Source organism: Myxocyprinus asiaticus, chromosome 16, assembly GCF_019703515.2.
Source record: "Myxocyprinus asiaticus isolate MX2 ecotype Aquarium Trade chromosome 16, UBuf_Myxa_2, whole genome shotgun sequence".
Taxonomy (NCBI): Eukaryota; Metazoa; Chordata; class Actinopteri; order Cypriniformes; family Catostomidae; genus Myxocyprinus; species Myxocyprinus asiaticus.
Window position 1 is genome coordinate 14,779,367 of NC_059359.1, and position 21,739 is coordinate 14,801,105.

At 38.0% G+C, this 21,739-nt stretch overlaps 1 protein-coding gene across 1 annotated transcript; it reads left to right on the plus strand.

Moving 5' to 3' along the window:
* Positions 1–495: 495 nt before the first annotated feature.
* On the plus strand, positions 496–21,726 carry LOC127454007 (protein eva-1 homolog B-like). Its single transcript, XM_051720911.1, has 4 exons — positions 496–821; positions 13,005–13,117; positions 16,730–16,831; positions 18,696–21,726. Exons 3-4 carry the CDS (start codon positions 16,762–16,764, stop codon positions 19,127–19,129), a joined length of 504 nt encoding a protein of 167 aa, XP_051576871.1. The 5' UTR covers positions 496–821; positions 13,005–13,117; positions 16,730–16,761; the 3' UTR covers positions 19,130–21,726.
* Positions 21,727–21,739: the final 13 nt, after the last annotated feature.

Below are 21,739 nucleotides of genomic sequence, written 5' to 3' on the forward strand. Positions count from 1 at the left end.
ACCGATTTTAAAGAAAAGTCAACCTATTGTTTCCGATTTCACTGTGAGATTAGTCTGAGTGAATATTAATCATCTGTAGATCGACAAAGGGTTGGTGATCGGAAAGATTATAAGGCATTGTTAATTGTCGGAGACTATTTTAACATATCAGGGAGCGATCATCTTTGCACAAAAGCATAATTATCAGTAAAGAAAAAAACTGAGATTATAAGATTTAAAGCAATTTTGTATTGGTTTGATCATTCAACATTGTTCGTTACGGACTGCCAGTTGTTAAAACCAAACACACCCTTTTCAGTCAGCGATTCTCCCAAAGGCTCTTTCAATCCTCAGTGCTGTCATGTTTTATTCAGTGTGGAAAATCTTTGTTAATTGGTCTAGAGTTGGCTTTTCATGTCTGTTTCCTTAACAACAGGGGAAAGACCCCTTCTCCCTCCTCTTTCCTTTCCTAAACCCTGCCCATTTAAGGCTGTTCCTCAGTTTCCCCTCTCTCCCTTTCTATCTCTTTCTCATTCTGTGTGTGAGGGTTGTGTGACAGCTTTTCCTGCTTGTTGCGAACGGCTGAAAGGGAAAGAACTTTTACGCTGATGATTCAAGAGGAAGTTGCCAGCTCTTCACTTCAGACTCTTGTAATGCAAAATCAAACTGAGACATATGCACACACGACTAAAGAGTCACTGGATGGGAATGTGAAGACCAAAAGCTGAGTTTATTCATTGGCTGTTACCAGGCTGTAAACTCTGCACGATTTGGGCTGTGTAAAATATTGATGCAGCCAGATCTGAACTAAATTTAGAAAACAGCTTTGACACTTCTTTATGGTGAGTTGCTGACTTCTTAGTTTTTTATATTTATTAGTTTGGCACAGCTGCAGTATACCTGTTGCACTGTATGAGGAGAGATGAGAATTTGTTCTGTTTTAATGCAGTATGGATGTTCTGTGAATGGTTTCCATAAGGGTGTCAGGGATTGGAGCGTATCATACCGCTCAATTGGTCTTGGTATCCTAGTCCCATATAAATGTGATGCTGGGTGCTGCAATTATAGAGATCTGGCACACATCCCTTCTGTAGGACTTTTGTTGTCCTTTAAGGTTATGATTTATGAATCATCCAATCTATGATGACCATCTGTGCGAAAGGAAATTATTTTAGATGAGGCACCAAGGATCAGTTTGCATCTCATCAAATTTGTGTGTGTCTGTGGATGTTTGCTTACATGTGTGAGTTTGAACTAAGTAGCATCTACCTAGAGCATAACTTGACTAGAGGACTAGAGCTGTACAGGTAAGTTGGTTTACACTATACCTCAATTAAAATAAACACCCTGGCTCATTTTGAGTTTATAGGCGGGAAGGTCAATAATAAAGTAATGTGATCAGGCAGTTTAATGCTTGGCTTACATGTTTTGTCAGTATGAAAGGGTTTCCTGTGCAAGAGCCAAGTCAGTAGTTAAAAGCCCCCATTCTTGCATGTCACATATTTTTTTAGTTATACTTTTGATATGAAGATCTGGAGTCTCGACCTGGATATAATAGCACCTTTGAGCTGCTGATCTTTAGGGTATTTGTTTGTTTTGGCATGCAATGTTAATTTGATTTATATTCTCATAGAGAGATGAGCACATGAATACAGCTGCTTTTTATTTAGCAAAGCTGACTTGTGTTCAAATCTATTCAACCCTGCTCTGAGCATCTGCTTGTTTCCCCAAACTCTGTTTATCCGCGAACCACCTCATCTTTTTGCGTGCTGGCAGTTAACATAGTCTGTAGATTCAGGGGGAGGTCAGAAGGTCAATCACTGCTTAAAGTGCATTTGTAAACCTGCTATATCTGTATGGCAGAGATGGGTAGATAGGACATGAATACACCACATATAACCAGTATTATTATAATTAATTTGAACTAAAATAAAAACTTAATGAAAAAATCTTTGTTAATTTCAATAAAAATTAAAACATAATTGGACACATAATGACATAATTATAAAACCTGAAACTAAACTGAAATGATTTTAAAACTAACTAAAATATTATAAAAATGCCCATGAATTACCCAGTGTATTATACAGTAAAATGATGAACTTTATAACTTGCCTTCATTACAGGGATAGTTAAACTAAGTAAAAAAAAAAAGTAAAAATAATAAAATAAAAAATTATTTACATACATTAACACAGGTTGTTTCAAACCCGTATGACTTTTTTCCATGGAACACAAAAGGAGATTTTGTTCTATGTTAGCCTAAGTCACCATTCACTTTCATTGCATCTTTTATTTTTATTTTTTTATTTTTTTATAGACAATGAAAGTGAATGGTGACTGAGGCTGTCATTCTGACAAATATCATCTGCTGTGTTTCATAGAAGAAAGCAAGTCATACAGGTGTGAAACAACATGACAGTGAATAAATGATGACAGCATTTTCATTAATGCCACTAGATAGCAATAACACTAAACTTCCCTGAGAATGTTAACGACATTAAACATCTTTGAATTATTTCAGTTAACGCATTAACTTTACCAGCCATAAAATACTAAAACAAAAGCTAAATATACTGAAAAACAACTTAAACTTAAAGTCATTGAAAAACTAAAATTAAAAATCATGTAGTGAAAATTAACAAAAATGAAGATTAATTGAAAGGACACATTGAATATAAAAGTGAAATGAAAACTAAATGAAATATCAAACCTGGGATAACCCTGGACACAACACACATTCACACTCAAAACACAGAGACCTGTTTAATCATGGAGTGTTCAATGGCAGGACAGACTTTTGTAAGCTGAATCAGTGAAGACTCTTGATGTCTGAAGACTCTCTTTGGCCTGAAAAGTTTCAGCTCTCTGACAGATGTGAGGACAGAGAGAAGGAACTTGTGCTCCGCTATCTGAGTTTGATTGATTCAGAAGCATATTTACACCCGGCACTCCTTTTTCTCTGGGGGTTTAAAATGTTTAAAAAAAATAATCGTGTGTTCAATTTGTCTCGGAAGTCGGAGCTCCGACTTATGAACTGACAAATGGAACGCCCCCTGATGTCGGAATTCGTATTCGGAAAGTCGGACAAACTTCAGAAAGCAAGATGGCTGCGAAGAGCATCGACTGTAGTGTGCTGTGGGTTTAAAGTTTTTTTTTTAGCACTTTTGTCATTTTTGTGTCCAATTTAGTAAGTCGTATACACAATACTGTATTACCGTTGCCTATAGGCATGTTGCTACAATCCTGTTATGCGTGAATTACCACGTAATGTGTTGTTTATAAACTGGTTCAGCTAAAATTGGCTAGGTCGCTGCTGCTAACAACAACAATGGTCGCTGCTGCTACAAGAACAATGGTCAATGTTGCTACAACAACACTGCCTAACGTTACAAACCGTAAAACCGTTTACACATAAACCCCGTTAGGCAAATTTATATTGCAAATATACATTTGGACTTCCATAGGGCATTGCCCTTTGTTTACACAGCTGGTTCGATTAAAACATGGTTAACATGTTTTGATACAATCAAATATGCGGAAACATTAAAATACCTTCTCCGCTTTCTGTCATCTTCCTCGAGGTCTCTTAGGTGAAGGGCATACTTATTTTGTAGCTCTCTGTACTCCAAAAGAGCTAGTGCAACAGTTACTTTCCTGGAGGCGTCCATCTTTTTTCCGACTTGTCATGTTGTGTGTAATGGAACGCATCCAACTCGGATTTCTAGTTTTTTTAACGGATATGATGTCGATCCGAGTCCTGAGCTCTGACTTCCAAGACAAATGGAATGCAGCATAAGTCAGTCAGTGCTTTTTAAAGGGATAGTTCACCCAAAAGTGAAAATTCTCTCATCATTTACTCACCCCATGCCATCCCAGATGTGTACGACTTTCTTTCTTCATCTGAACAAAAACGGTTTTTAGAAGAATATCACAGCTCTGTAGGTCCATAGAATGCAAGTGAATGGTGGCATGAACTTTGAAGGTCCAAAAAGCATATAAAGGCAGCATAAAAGTAATCCATATGATTCCAGTGGTTAAATCAGATAAATATTTAAGCCCTTTTTTTTACTATAAATCTCCACGTTCACTTTCACATTCTTCTTTTGGTTTAGGTAATTTGTATTCTTTGTGCATATTGCCACCTGAGGGCAAGGAGGTGAATTTCTAGTAAAAAAAAAAAGAGACTTAAATATTTAAATGTTTCTCACCCACACCTATTATATAGCTTCTGAAGATATGGATTTAACCACTGGAGTTATATGGATTACTTTTAAGCTGCATTTATGTGCTTTTTGGATCTTCAAAGTTCTGGCCACCATTCACTTGTATGAACCTACAGAGCTGAGATATTCTTCTAAAAATCTTTGTTGCGTTCAGCAGAGGAAAAAAGTAATACACATCTGGGATGGCAAGAGGGTGAATAAATGATGAGAGAATTTTCATTTTTTGGTGAAACTATCCCTTTATCACCTCCCAAACATTCTTTCTCTCCCCCATCTGTCCGTTTTATGAGTTTGATTGAGAGAATAAATCTCCAAATAAACAATATAGCAAATCTCAGATAATATATGACAAAATATAATTTGATTGGTAGACATTGTCTTAGTTAACGTAACTGGCCTGATTTACAAAAGAACTGAGAACAGACAGTCTCTCTGGAGTAGTAATACAGTTATTAAGGGACTTAGTAAATCCACTGGATTTTGTGGCTGAACATGGGTGTGTACAAAATATAACATCTCACTGAAGGGATTGATTGCACCAAAAATAAAAATGCTGTCATCATTTACTCAATCTCACAAACTCAGTGGTTGGTTACTTCAAATTTCTTAGTCAATCACAGTAACCTTTGATCTGTTTGGTCTGACAAACCTGATTAGCATAACCACTTTGGTAGATTTTGTCTTTAGTGCATCTCTATGCATGTGATGAGGTTAACAATGCCCACCCACCCATGGGAAAAATGGCACACATGTTTTGTGTCCTACAGTAATCAGAGGGCATGCGTAATGGATCCAGCATGTTTCTGAGGATCTGTGAAGGCCTGCAGGCTCAGATTGACCTGCAGATGAGATAATGCTCTATTTGTGGAGCTTTGGAGCTGGGATCACCTGAGGGTTATTTGCTCCATCACCCACACACTTTCTGTGCCTTTATACTGAATGCAAGTAAGAAAAAGACTTCAGATACTCATACATGTGATTAATTAAATGCAAGCAACTCAGGCTCACATTAATAATAGAGCTCTTTGGGTTGTAAAATTAAAACAAGTCTTAATGACTTTTATTTTAGGGTTTTAGCAATAGGTAGACATTAGGGAAGTGTGCTGGTCATGTTCACATAGATTACTTGTGGCCCTGTTGACCTGACCCTAGAGGTGGATGGGGGCAGAAGATCAGGGTACATCAGGGAAGCACATTCTTCTCAACATTTTCATAGAAATGTACTTGGGCTCTTTGGTTTCAATCAGACACACATCTGGATCACATTACCACCCAGGCTAAGGGCACAGCCTTCAGTCACACAACCTCCATTGATATTCATACCACCGTTGGCATGCAACTACAACCTCTGTTATATTAATTTCATTGAATGGTACTACTGACAAACAACCATCATGAGAACATAATGGAGTAGGCCTATTATATGATCTTAAGATGGGACTTTTTAAGATGGGAAAAGTTTGAATTAATATCTCTCAGCAGCTTTATTGAAGTCTTGGGCTGCTTTCCAATTTTCATACTTAGACTATGTATACGCTAAAAGTAAGCACTTTGCTGGTGAGAAGAATGTGTAGTTAGATTGTATGGCAGGATTTGGACATACTACTATGTCAGTCACTACCTTAAAATTAGTGCGCTCAGTCGATTAATCACATAATGTTTTGTAGTTCACAATTAATTTATTAATAGCAGATTTTGAAAGTGCTGAAATTTGACTTTAAATATACTTCTTTTCTTGTCAAAAAGCATTTATTTCCTTCTTAGGAAAGAAAACAAAACAATTTGTAACAATATAATGCTTTATTAACTTTTTCCAAACAAAGCCATCCACAGTATAAAGATAGAAATGCACTAAAATAGCACCATTTCAAGTAACATTAAATGTTTTCCCAAGTTTAAGTGGGAGTTTGACTAACTGAAAGAACTAGTCCCCACATAGGTTGCATATTCATTGCAATGGGCATTAAATCTCTTTAACTCTCATCCTCCATTATATTAATCAGCCAGCAGACTGTGGCTATCCATTTTGCTACAGCAATCGTGAAGCCGTGTTCATGATTCGTGTCAGAGGGTCAACGCCAGCGTCAAGCGCTGCTTGAACTCCACATGAAAATCGCTTGCAGACCAAAATGGCTCTTTCTGCGTTTTGGTGGTAGTTAAGACTCGGCATGCTTCTGTGGTAATTAAACTGCACCTTACTTAGGCTGAAAAATACTTGATTTTTGTCACAAGTTCCATCTAGGCTTGTTTTGTATAACAAATAGCGTTAAGAACTTCTTTCCCCATCACTTTATTACTGACACTGAATCACTGTTGTGTGTGCGTCAATGTAATGACTCCTGGCGGACACATCATAAAGGTTCCACCCTTCTAACCATTGTTTATTCTGGTTTATGCTGTATTAAAGGTAAACGCGATAATCGCGATTAAGAAAAATTAACGTGTTAAACTTTTTAAATTAATCGCACGCTTTAATTTTGACAGCTCTACTTAAAATGTATTATTACTTGACTTTTTGGTTGAAAAATGTAAATTGAATGACTTAAAGGATTCCGTGCGACTTCTCTTCAACTGAAAAAGTCTAAAGACAACCACAGACTCCTCTTTCGTTCCTCAAGGATTGTGGCAATATTTGCTCAAAAAGCATGCTCGGACGCACATGTTATAAATCCACCAAAAGAAAAAAAGTAAAAGATTATCATCCTTGAATCATGGTGGCATTCTTTTTTCCACACACTGATTTGTAACATACTTATTGCAATTTTGCATAATATTTAGGATGGATATGAATTGGGACACAGCCTTAGGGACTGTTCACACTGAACACGTTTTTCCATCCTTCTGCACTGTTTTTACATACAATAGACGGACGTCTTTAACCGTTGCACCGTTTCTCGCAGTTTTCTCAGTGTCTTGTGAAGGAGCGCCTCATTTTTTAGATGCCATGTCAGGTTAAACAGAATGTCAACTTCTAAAAACACATCTCAAGACACCTACATTCTTTTCTTTTTGTTGCACTGTGTCTTTATTTTGCGAAATAACTCATTCGATCTGAACGGTCCCTTTCGGTTAGAAATGCCTGCTTACATTTCAGTTCTCAGGCATTTAAATGTCAGTAGACCAAACAGTGGTGATAGAACCATAGAAGAAATAATACTAGTCTTACATTTAAGATGAAGCTTTGGTCTTTGTATCATGCAGCACTTGCCTACATGTTATAATAGCAAAAGTTAAGTGTTTTATTTATGCAGAATTTCAGTCACCAGTTATAAACTTACATTGCCAGAGTCATTTTTCATCTTATATTACTAGATTAAAACAGTGCGGGCAGAGCTTCATGCATTTCAGGAAATCTGCATTGAAGAATTTAGCTTGGCTGTCTGTGGTCCTCATTTAGGCTCTGCTTTTTTAGGGCTGGCATGCATCTTTAGGGCCAGCTCCACCTTTTATGCAGGGGTTAGGGATCTGATGGCAACCACATGTCTGACTTGGCTCCAAATTAAATATCCCCTTCTGCACGAGCTACTGGCAGGAAAGACAGCGCAAATGCGTTACACCATTTAAATGCTAGATTCCATGTAAAGAGAAACAAGACTGGGTACACTACATTCTTTTGGAAATGTTATGGTTAGGTCCAGACCTGTAAAGGAACTTAAGCAAAATTACGCAGCAAATGTTTTTGCCATAATACTTCCTGAGCGGTTTTACAGGCAACACAGCAGCAAATGTGTCCAAGTTTACTGGTTTGGACATCATTCTAAGCACCTTTGGGGTTCTGAGAAGAAAGACATAGATCTCTGAGCTGCTACCTATGGTCTGTAGGGAGGGCTTCTGGACTTGGTTGGTGTTCAGGTGAACATGGCTGATGTGAGAAATTAGACCTCAGAGACTACATGCTGACTGAGATATTGCACAGTCAGCAGTTTTTCATCGACTTTGAACAGTTGTTTATGGAAAAATGTCAGGAGAAATTCAAGATTATAAGGATGTTAGGGATGTAGTGTTATGGATAACTGCAAACATTATGATAAAAACAGTATTTCAAAATGAATGTGCTTTCAGGGATGCATCAGACCCCCCTCACCTGACATTCCAACATAGTTGTGGTATAAGAAGAAAATATTTTCTATCTTTTTTTTTTTTGTTTTTTTTTTTTTGTGCTTTTCAAGTGAACTTTTAAAGACCTGATGAAATCAAAATTTGAGTTTTGAGGCTTTTGCTCCATGCCTGTTAGCTTCGAGGTGATCTACATGGTATTGTAGTCCTAAAAGTTGACAAAATTAACTTTTAACAGATATACACATTTTAAATTTAAAGTCTTTCTCTAACTGACCAATTGATGACATACTTTACTCACTCAATCAAATGCTCTCTAGAATGAGAATTTCCCTCCACCTAATACCACCTACCTCTGACTAGCAATAATAAATTATCTATCATGTTAACGACTGTGTCATAAACCAAAGGCCAATGGCAACATTTTTAAAAAGCCCCAAATTCCTGTTTCAATAGGAAATGCATAAACACCGGAAATAAATCTTTCATGTCGTCTTCATAAAAGACCTATGGTTATGATAGAAAGATTTTAGGAGCACAGACAGCATGACAAGACAACTTATATTGAAGAACTCACTACTCTGAAAACAACTAAGTCATAAAGTTATTTTTACTAAGGTTTACAGTGTAAAATAGTCTTAAAGGAATATTCTGGGTTCAATAGTTAAGCTCAGTTGTCAGCATTTGTAGCATAATGTTCATTACCACAAAAAATAATTAAATAAACTCATCTGTCCTTTTCTTTAAAAAAAAAAAAAAATGGTTACAGTGAGGCACTTACAATGGAAGTGAATGGGGCCAATTGTTGGAGGGTTTAAAGACAGAAATGAATTCTTCTGTTAAAACTCATGTATTATTTGAGCTGTAAAGTTCAATAATCGTTTTATGGTTTGTCAATATCATCAACAAAATGTTCATTACACAGAAAAGGTTAGTAAGTGATTAATGACACTAAAATCATGTTAACATGCATATTGTTCATGTCTTGTGAATATACTTTTGAAAAGAGTATTTTAATATTAATGGATTGGCCCATTCACTTCCATTGTAAAAAACCTCACTGTAACCTCGATTTTTGACAAGTGAAAATATTTTTTGTGGTAATCAATATTATGTCACAAATGCTGTTGATTGAGCTTAACTTGTTTTGAACCCGGAATATTCCTTTAAGGAAAATTCTATACTGTACATTGAGAGCAGCTCCTAGGGGCTCCACAGTTTTTATTACAGGTTAAAGTGAAACCAAGAAACCCAATTCAATTTAGATTCAAAGCCTTGCATCAGTCATCACATCCTTTGCCATGAAGACCACAAGTGGTTCAACTGCTACACCAGGAAATTCCAGTGGCTGAAAAACATTTCTAAGTATCAAAAATATCAATTTGCTTGTTTTGGCTGGCGGTGTGTCATAAGAATGAGAGTGCTGCACTGGCTGCTGTTTTTCTTTTGATATTGGTAGTTTCAATTATAGTCTTTAAAGTTATGGAGTAAATTCTGTTCATGCTTTGTGATGATACTTTTCAATGCTTTACACAAGGGAGTCATTTGGTCAGGTTGTTTATGTCCAGTATATCACTCGGTGGTGAAGAATCAGTTCAACAGTTAGCAGAAAGAAGAATATTTGCAGAAGTCTTTGGCCTGTCACTTTATACCCCACAAATCATCCACTTACAGTCTTTATTTGCAGAGACAACTTAATGTGCATCTTTGAAAACAGAGAGTAACAATTTTTGAAGATTGGAGGAACAAATCTGTGGGTGCTATTTCGGTAATTGCACCAGGTCACAATTTGTCATGTCGGACAGAGACAATTTCAGGGGAAGGAAATGTTATTGTGGAAGAGTGGAGAATTATCACTAGATATGACAGTGCCTGGACTTCCCCTGCCTCTCCCCTGCTTTAAACAAACAACCTTTAGTTTAAAATGAGTTTCTGACCTTTTCCTAGGCTATATGATACTACTTATGTTCTTGGATTTGATTTGTATACTGATTGTGCACTTCCTTTATAAAATAAACGATTAACTACTGTATACCGTTAAAATCTTTGATAAATCATATTAATGTATTAATGTTTTCTCTAGAATTCCTCAGCAGTTATATTTAGCTCTCTAGCATTTCATATTTTAGCATTATATTAAGTTAGTGGCTAATAAGTGTTTAGACCACTCTAAAATGATATACTGTATGTATGATTTTCATGCTTTTCTACACTGCACAGCCAGTTTCATCCTTCCAAAACCAATAGATCTTAGTCATGGTAGATGCCATAATTAATTTTACATGAATAAAAATTAGGCTGTGAGGAGGTAGAAATAAAGTCTGTTTAGTTCAATACCCTGGTGTCAATCATTTTTACCTTTTAACCTCCTGAGACCTGAGCATGACTGCTGTGTGCATTTTCCATTTCCCTTTTTGATTTTTAACTAGTAGCACCTATTAAACATGCAAATAATAATAATAATAATATTCTAGAGCATGTAGTTTTCCTAAAAAGTGATGGCAACAGATGTGGACAGCGGGACTAAGTTGTATAAGAATAAGCTATAGAAAGTCAGATTTTTTCAATCAAATTGTTAATTACAGGAGTGTTGGTTATTCAGGTTTTTGAGATGTTACAGACATTACATTAGAGGTTTGTATAATTAATTCTGATTCAAAGTAATGGCCAGCATCATCCAATCAATGCCAACCATGTTAAAATAAAATTATACATTATAAATTCTGAATCTATGTACTGATTACCATTGTCCCATGTCTACCAAACAAGTTGGGTGGTCCAGACATCATCTGCAGCCTGAAACTGAACTTTTAGTTGGATTTTAGGAGTGAATGCACTTAGCTACATAGAGAGCTATAGGATGCTACCTTGCTCCCTGTTTAGTGAATGACTTAACCTCCAGTGTGCTGTCTGTCTGTACTGGTCTCAGAACAGTTCAAAATACACCTTATTTTCATCCTAACTTCATATAAAGCCTCCAAAAGCCAAATTTGTTTTAGCATTTGGATGAACCCATTGATTCTCAGTGTGATAATGCACAGTAAATACAGGATTTCTAAGGAAACATGTCTAAAAATGAGCTAAAGTACACAATGTGTTTAGTAGCATGGCGTTTCACGATAAAGCTCTCTAATTTTAAAAATGGCTTATTGGATGAAATTAGAGACTCTTGACTCAAATATGTTTTAATGTAAAAACTTAATTAGGTTTTTTTTACCAGATGTAGGTTTGTTGGCATTTCCCCCAAAGACAAACTCCGCTGTGGTCGGCACCATGTTGTTTTGTAAAATGACTGAGATCAGTTGGTTTAAATTCATTTAAATTATGCGTTGCATACAGTGAAGCCAAAATACAACGTCCACGCATATGCACGTGGGGTCACAAGAGGTTAAGGATCAGATCAAATAATCAGGTAGTAATAGCTTCTAACTGCACACTAATAGCTTACACCAATAAGTAGCCTTATGTTCATCGGTGTGCTCAAAGTCCCCAAACATCAGAAAAATAACATAAGTTGGAATTTTTAACTTTGCTTTGTCAGGTTTGAATGCAAAATCTGCTGCAGAGAAGAAAATTAGGCCAGAGAAAGTAAAAAATGCTGGTGTTAGTGTTACGGGCATGCAGGGCAGGAGGCCTGTTAAACATTTCCTCCCCAGGGGAAAAAACAAAACACAAACAAAAAAACAGGGCAGGTTAATGGCTGTTTAGACAAGCTTTAAACATGTCTACAGCTGCCATTTGCCTCCACTTAGACATGCTTGTGTGCTGTGAGTATATCAGTGCCCTCCAGCGAAGGGAAAAATAGAGCTAATCAGGTGAACAAATTATTCTAGATAAACTAGCATGCAACATATGGGAACATGTGGCAGCTGTTTTGTTTGTGTTTGCATGTGTGTGAATGTCTGTTTGTTATTTGCCAAAATTGCTATGATGTTTATTGTTGCACTTGACTGCTACATTAATTCAAAGGGCAAGAGACCCAATAATGCATTTACATTCAGCTGCCTTGAAACACCCAGGCTGAATATACCAGCTTAGACCAGCAGGAATTTACATGCTGGTGACTAGCAATGCTGGTGTTTTCATACCCTCTTTCTTATGGGTCATTCCCAGGCTTGTGGGTCAAAATGTGTTCATGATCACTGGCTATGGCTTCTACACACAAATGTAGAGCACATAAGGGCTGCCAAGAGTCAGCAAGAATCAAATCGGCACTGGAAAGCAAAGAGGCTCTGCTAAACCAACTTAAGCTGCCAGCTCTCTCCACTCTGAAAGAAACCACCTGGTTCTGCAAATTTTTCACACCATGCCTATTAAAGATTTCAAATTTGGACCAAATGTCAAGCAGCTCAGCTTTGACTCATACAAGCTGAATCATTCTGGCTGGTACTTTCGTAATGTAACAAAGTTCATTACTTTTTTATTAGTTTTTATTACATTTGCGATGAAGAAAACAAGCAAAGGCAGTTCACTCTGTGATTTATTCTGTGAATTCCTGAGGACTTGCATTAAGTTTGACAGCAGCTCAATCATCATTTAAGAGATTCCTATCTTTAAGGATTTGATTTGTTACTTTAAAAAAAATGTGAACCAACAATTAAATGCTGTTCGGTCTCAAACTGACTTCCTGTTTGGCGCCTGTCATTTGTTTGCACTGCAAATGCCTCAGTGATTTTCGATGTAATGTGGTCTGACATGTGTATGTGTCCGTCTGTGTGTGTGTTTGCTTATGTCATTGTGTAGACAGAGGACCAAGATATTCAGAGGACACGGAGGGATAACCAAACAGTGCGAGAGCCTTGATCCAACCCAACTAATAGTGCAACATGAATAGGAACTGAAGACTAATTTATATGGTAAGTCTCAAGTTGTTTATTCCCAGCTATTTCTGTTATCTTGTGGACAATATCAGTAACTGAGAACTGTTGGTATAAAGTTTGTGAGAGGTATATATTTTAAAATGTCTTGAAAATAACTTTGTAATACTGAAATTTAGTAATTTCAAAAGAATCCTTAAAGGAATAGCTCACCCAAAATGAAAATTCTGTTCATCCAGATGTCGTTCCAAACCGTATGATTTTCTGTCTTCTGTGTAGCACAAAAGGAGATGTTTTAAAGCTATTTAAAATTTGTGCATTAAGAACATCAGTGATTCCAAATACAATTGGTTCTTGCGTATCTTGAATATGTGCAAGCGCAAGTGAGATTTGAGAGCTTCGGTGGAGGGCATTCGTGGATTTTCAGTGTATAAAAACTTACATTTTGGTCTGTTCAAGTGGCTTCTGAAGACTTTGAATATAGTGAACATGTCATATGAACTGCTTTTCCAGTACTTTTATTATGCTTTTTTGCCCTTTTGGAGCTTGAGAGCCTCTGGTCACTATATGTTTTTGTTTTATGGTAAAGAGCAGCATGAACATTCTGCCTAAAATCTCCTTTTATATTCTACGGAAGACAGAAAGTTTTATAGGTTTGGAACAACACAGGTGTGAATAAATGGTGACATGATTTTCATTTCTTGTTAAACTATTCCTTTAAGTTGATGTCACTGTTGAAATGTGTCATTGTACTTATCTTTTTAATGATTTACCTTTTGGTTCTAAGTCTGGTTCTGTTTTGTCTGTTTTCTGCATCTTTTTAAAGTTTTATCATCTTTTATCCTAGTGAGATTAATCTTGGTGGTTTATTTACATTATTCATCAGCCGAATCCGGCCATGAGAATGTTTCTTTTTATCTTTAGTTGTTTTATTGCTATGTTAGTTTAGTATTTATCATCTACAATTCCCTTTGTATCATGCATGGATCGTCTTTGAGAAGACCATGACTATGTTTGCAAACAAGATTTGTTTGAAGTCCTTTATGGCATTTAATTCTAGTAAAACATGTTATGCAGGTTCATAACTTTCTTTCATGTTTGAAACATTACCTCTGATGTTAAAGGGATAGTTAAAAAACTGTGGCAAGGAGGAGGGTGGGGCAGGGTCATGATGATGCATGCCCGGCCCCTAATCAGGCCGCCGGTGGCGGCAGATCGGGAGAGAGAGAGCTACAGGGAGCTGCCCTGTATGTGTTTGTTTGTGTGTCTTTGTGTTTAAGTTTATTAAAAACATTACTTTGATGCTTCGTCCGGTTCTCGCCTCCTCCTTTCCCTTTTACCCTGCTACATTGGTGCCGAAGCCTGGGAAGGAGGAGGGATGCACAGTCGTAGAGTCCTTGCCACTACCATCCACCCCAAAGGAGCAGCCGTGGCCATCCGCCGGGGGACGGAGGAGTTGCTACCGGCCGCCTGGATGTGGAGTAACGGCCGCCCTCCGCGAGGGGAGGAAAGTCCGCCATCCGCGAGGGGAGGAGGGGCTCACTGCCAGCTGCCTGGAGCGGTGGGGCCACTGCCAGGGGCGAAGGAGTTCCCTACCGGCTGCCAAAATGCGGCGGGATCGGAAGAACGGCCGCCGCCCACGAGGGGAGGAGGGGCTCGCTGCCGACCGCCTGGAGTGGTAGAGCCGTTTCCAGGGCGGAGTAGTTCCCTACCGGCCGCCGAAATGCGGAATGGCCATTCCGTCTGCCAGGGGTTGGAGGATTGGCTCCGATCTGCCCGGGGAGGAGCGGCTGTTGTCCGCCAGAGGGTGGAGGAATGATCGAGGAACAAGCGACGGCGTGTCTGGGAACTGGACGAAGCATCAACGTAATATTTAATTAAACAAAAACACACAAACATAAACACATACAGGGCAGCTGCCTGTAGCTCTCTTTCCCGAACTGCCACCTCTGGCGGCCTTTATCACTTTCGTCGGCTTGATTAGTCTGATCACGGCCCGGCCCCGCCATCCTCCTTGCCACACTCACCCTCATGTTGTTCTAAACCAATATGACTTTCATTTGATATCTTTTTTTTACATACAATGAAAGTGAACGGTGACTGAGGCTAACATACTGCCTAACATCTCCTTTTGTAAGAAAGAAAGTCATATGGTTTTGGAATAGATATGTTATGAGTAAATGATGACAGAATTTTCATTTTTGGGTAAACTATCCCTATAATGCAATGAGATTATTCTTTGTAAGACCAAATTGTAAAAGTTATTATACTTAGTCATTTAATTGTTTTATAACCCTCTTCCATATTTCTCAGTATGCCTTCTTCAACAGCATGTGTGGCACAGTACATCACAAGTGTGCATACTGAGTGATGTCACACAGGCAAAGAACAATAGTGAATGAGAAAAGTCCAACTCAGCAGGAAGTTCTGTGTGACTGTTGTGGATAGTGTAAAGAGGAGGGGTGGGGATACAGGAAGTGCGGTAAGATTCGGCAGGAGCACATGACCCCATGTCTCTGCGTTTTCTGTGGCGCCTGCTACGCAACATGGAATCAAATTGGAACCAGGCGTGGAACTATCGTTATATGGGGAGGATATGTTTGTTTGGGGTTATAAATATAACCTTCTTAAAATCTTGCCCACATACTGTACATGGGGGTGTGGCTGTATTTGTTGACTATACTGTAGGAAATATGAGTCTTTTCTGGGAGTTCACAGTTAGAAGGGAAAAGAGTCAGAGCATGGGCACAGAGGAAAAACATAAAACAGGAAAGAGGCTGCAGATGCATTCGGATAGACGTCATAAGGGTAGAGTCTTGGATCATCTTCTCCCTTGTATTCAGACAACAAACAAAAGCAGGAGTCTGAGTACTGGCTAGACACCATAAAGCAGAGATTTGTATAGGAAATGGGCCTCACTGTCTCCTGGCAATAGTGATCTTTTGACCTTACAAAAGGGGCCTTAAGGTGTTCACAGTGGTGGCAGAGCTGTGGACCTATGAGACTGAGGGCGTGACACAGTGTTGCTTTATGTTTAAAACGTAAGGATATTGTTCAGCATATGGAGCGGTTTAAAGATTAAACCAGTGCTTGCAAGGCAGCAAAAGAGTTGTGTTCAATTTTTAGGTAAGCTTAGGTTTGTTCTGACTCACAGTATGCATCTTGTTTTCTGTTGACTGCACACAAGAATCAGCATATAGTAGTTGTGCAGAGTAAATGCAGGAATGCAAAAAACATATAGGATCAATCACAATGCAGTATATAAATAAATGCATGAAATAATAAAACAAATTGTACTGTAATTCAGGATCCAAATATTACAATGACCAATCATTGCCATAAGTTATATTTTGAATGTTGAACATTCTATGTAAGTCAAGGGGATATTTTCAAACTTAAATCTTAAAGTATCCAAAACCAAAACTAGATACCACACTAAGGCTAAAATTATTATTATTGACAAACCAAAGTTTGAAAGCTTTGAAACTCATGGCATTAATTGAGCCAGTGTTGCTCTATTGGGCTGTTCAGGATGCTCAAACAAATACATTAAGCTGGGATTGGAGAAAGTATTTTGTCATGGAAAAAACACATTTTACCTTTTATTGTGATATGTAGAAAAGTGTAATTTTTCATTTTTTTATCCAATAGGTTTTGATTTGGAAACACAGGACAAAGCCAGGATGAATGTGAAAAGGAAGGAGGAGATGGATTTCTTAAGCAACACTATTGCTGCTTATGCTCACATTAAAGGTTAGTGCATTTTCCATGTTTAATATATGTAATACACAGTTTAGGTTAAAGGAATAGTTCACCTGAAAATTAAAATTCAGTCAAAATTTACTCACCCTCATGTCGTTCCAAACTCATTTGATTTTCTTTCTTATGCTGAACACTAAAGGAGATGTTTTAATGAAGATCACTCTCCATTCTTTCAATACAGTGGCAGTGATAGTGCCTAAAAGTATTATTAAAGTAGTCCATGCGATGCGTTATATTCAGTGAAATGCATCATGCAGATATGTTCACATCAACCATCAGAATGGGGAAAAAAATGTGATCTGTGTGATTTCGACCGTGGTATGATTTATGGTGTCTGACGGTCTGGTTTGAGTATTTCTGTAACTGCTGATCTCCTGGGATTTTCACACACAACAGTCTCTAGAGTTTACTCTGAATGGTGCCAAAAACAAAAAACATCCAGTGAGTGGCAGTTCTGTGGATGGAAATGCCTTGTTTGTTTTTTTGTTTTTTTTATCCCCTTTTCTCCCAATTTGGAATGCCCAATTCCCACTACTTAGTAGGTCCTTGTGGTGGCGCAGTTACTTACCTCAATCCGCACATCTTATCACGTGGCTCGTTGTGCATGACACCACGGAGACTCCGCATGTGGTGGCTCATGCTACTCTCCGCGATCTACGCACAACTTACCACGCGCCCCATTGAGAGCGAGAACCACTAATCGCGAACACGAGGAGGTTACCCCATGTGATCTATCCCCCCTAGCAACCAGGCCAATTTGGATGCTTAGGAGACCTGGCTGGAATCACTCAGCACACCCTGGGTTTGAACTCGTGACTCCAGGGGTGGTAGTCAGCGTCAATACTCACTAAGCTAACTCATAGCCCCCTTAACAAATGCCTTGTTGATGAGAGAGATCAATGGAGAATGGCCAGACTGGTTTGAGCTGACAGAAAGACTACGATAACTCAGATAAACACTCTGTACAACTGTAGTTAGCAGAACAGCATCTTAGAATGCACAACACATCGAACCTTGAGGCGGATGCGCTACAAAAGCAGAAGACCAAGTCGGGAACTTTATTAGGACCATATTGTTCCAAATAAAGTGCTCAGTGAGTGTACTTAATTGTCCCCATGGGGAAATTTGGTTTTGAATTAGTGTTTGTCACTTCCAGGACACCCACTAAATTTTACAATCATTCAAACAACATAAAATTACAATACAATACAGTACATTACATACAATGCACATAGTGTAATCACCCAGTACAAATAAATGATGCTAAAAAAATATCATTAAGAATTCTGACTGATGCAGGCACAAATGAGATCTTGAACCTATCTAGTTTGTATCGTGGAACTCTGTAACATCTACTGGAAGGTAACAGTTCATAACATTAATGGAGTATATAAGATGGATCACACAAAATTCTTCTCGCTTGCCTTAGTGTACACTTGCTCATAAAGAGACTGGAGGTTGGGGTTATCTTTAAGTCAATAAACAGTGAAAATCTTGACATTCGTAAGGTACACGTGAGAAGCTTTTTAGCGCTTAATGGCGCAAGTTCTTGCGCGAACACGAGGCACTGTGAACGAGCTTCTCTAAAGTGCTCATATACGCTCAACGGACGTCAAGAATTTTGGCACTATCCACTGCCATTGTATTGAAAAGACAGAGAGGGATCTTCATTAAAACATCTCATTTTGAGTTCCGCATTAGAAAAAAAGTCTTAAGGGTTTGACATGAGGGTGAGTAAATTATGAAGAATTTTCACTTTTGGATGAATTATTCCTAACATATTGTGTAACATATTGAAACGTCTGCTGTGGAGATGCTCTAATGAGTAAATGAGATGTGTTTCCTCTCTATCCAGCCAATCCCGAGAGTTTTGGCCTTTACTTTGTCATTGGCGTGTGTTTTGGCCTGGTGCTCACTCTCTGCCTCCTGGTCATCCGGATCTCCTGTAAGCCTCGTACCACTACAGCGCCCTCCACACCAGAGAAAAAACAACTGAAAGACTATAGTGATGATGACGAGGATGAGGAGAGTGATGATGAGGACGAGGAGGAAGATGCAGGAGACATTGAGTCCCCTGTCTTGCATAGTACCACAGAGATCCCCATGGGGAACCACCACAACACACCAGATGGGACTCTGAGCAGGAATGTGTTCACCTCGGCCGAGGAGCTGGAGCGAGCACAGCGATTGGAGGAAAGGGAGAGGATCATCAGGGAGATCTGGAGAAACGGACAGCCTGACATCGTGGGAACAGGAACAGGCACAATTGGCCGAGTGCATTACTATTAACACACCCAGAGATTCTTGGACTTACTCAAGCCATTCCACTGGGTGAGAGCACTACTTGGAAAGACTTTAAGAAGATATTGTTAAAGGAAGGAGCTTCCATATTTTTCTAAATTGGACTGATGTTATTCTAATCCTAAAAGACACAGGAAGGAGTGTAGATCTGGTACTGTGTGCTACATTTCTACTGGGCTGTTGTCAGTCCCCATTTAAAGGTTGAGTAAGCGATTCCTGAGAAAGACTGTTGATATTTGTACTCAACAGCCAAACAAACACACCCCTCCCTTCAGTGCTTCTTCAGAAGCTCCGCCCCCCAAATTCATGCATGCGCAATAGTGTTGTGTGGATCGGTCCGATCCACTTTGCTTATTTTCCCATTTACAGAGCCAGGGCTGTGTACAAACACAGGATTTTTTTCCCAGCGCACACACAGAACGGACAGCTAGTGGACCATGAAGAGATATTTGTGGAATTTGACAAAAAGTGTATTGGATTAAAATGACTTACTCCACCTTTAATGGTGCTTAATGCAAAGTAATTTTAAAGCACAAATTCAGACTCTGACAGTGTCCTGACTTGGATCCTACTGTAGTTGTAAATTGTAGGAAATAATTAGAAGCTCACAAAAAGCAAGTGCACTTCTGCAACCATGCCATTTATTGTGTAAAGATGTTTTCTGCTATTTTTTTATACTTGATATTTTTAAACTAATGCATTCCACTAAAATCCCCCCATAAATATGGTCCATCATGCAGTTACTCATAGACTTTAAAGCCACGTGGCAAAAAAACAACCTCACATCATATTAAACACGGTTCAAGCTCTCAAAGCCCTTATTATAAGTAACATATAACAAGTAACATGCTTAAACCCTCTGCTAATTCAATTCTGCAGATACATTTTCAAACTAAATCCAAGGCTAACTAATCCAAACTAATCAACTCATTAATATTAAGCACTTAATATTAGTAACAAATAGCTAGTAATAAATGTATACACTTACTGATTATTTAAATAGATTTACAAATACATTTCAGGGTTGTTTTGTCAATCATACATCAATGATCAGTGTGTTTTTTTTAAAGGGACAGTACATCCAAAAAGGAAATTCTCTCATCATTTACTCACCTTCATGCCATCCCAGATGTGCATAACTTTCTTTCTTCTGCAGAACACAAAGTAAGATTTTTAGAAGAATATCTTACAAGGCAAATGAATGGGTGCCAAAATTTTGAAACTCCAACAAGCACATAAAGACAGCAGAAAAGTAATCCATAAGACTCCAGTGGTTAAATCTGTATCTTCAGAAGCGATATGATAGGTGTGGTTGAGAAACAGATCAATATTTTAAAAAAAAAGGACTTAAATATTGATGTGTTTCTCACCTACGCCAATCATATAACTTCTGAAGATCTGGATTTTATCACTGGAGTTGTTTAGATTACTTTAATGCTGCCTTTATATGATTTTGGAGCTACAAAATGTTTGTACCCATTCCTTTGCATTGTATTGACCTAAAGAGCTGAAATATTCTTCTAAAAATATTCATTTGTGTTCGGTAGACGAAAGAAAGTCATACACATCTGGGATGGCATGAAGGTGAATAAATTTCATTTTTGGGTTAACTATCCCTTTAAGTAAAAGAACAGATTATATTGTTGTTAGATAGCATAACAGGGTCAAATTGTGTTTTTGTTGTCACTGTGTGTCTTTCACGTTTGCCCTTCAGCTGTGATGATTTGCAGCAGTCATGGATGGAGTTTGATGTCTGTAACAATACTTTTGGTATTCAGGTTTAAAACTCATGCTTTATATTGGACCCACTGTCTCATGTTACTATGATGGACCTGGGTGCTATTATATTTTTTGCTTGATTTCCTGTTCACAGATTCTTGGCATAATACATACACTTTGAGCTTTATAGTCTTTCAAAATGCTGAAAACCCAAACAATTTGACTTAAGCATACCAATATCTCTAGAAATGTTTACACAGATAAAAATGCCAGTACAACTATGTGTTTCGAGTACATTCCATTATAACAAGTGAAGACAGTTTAAACTTGAGAACTGTTAATATGATGCCTAATATATACAAAACCACATGCAATCAAAGTCAAGGCCGAAAAAGGAAGAATCTGAGTCTATTTTTGATTAGTGGTACTGTCATCACTGTAGTACACACACATTTTGCAAACATATTTCTAGCATTTGGAACTTCTGTCTGTCACTGTTAAAAATAGTCAGTTCTCACTGATTTGTCAGAGGCTATGAAGATCTGATATATTCCAAATGGTTTCCAGATGCTGTTTTCTGGCTGAAGGGAAACTAAATCTGCACCAGTCTCATACCATATCTTCATACAGGGAAAAGCTGAGATTTGAGCTGAGATCCTACTTAGATACCGAGAAATGTCTATTTATCTGTCATTCACAAAGAAGCGTTTAAATATTTGTGTTAACTGTCTTCAGCATTTGTGTTGTTATAATTTGTCAAAAATAACCTGGGGCCAATCAGATTGCCTTATGTCATTTCATAAATTCTTTTTTTGATAAGGTCAGTGGGGTTATGGAAATAAATATAAATATTTTATGTTTAGAAAGGCTGCTTTCATT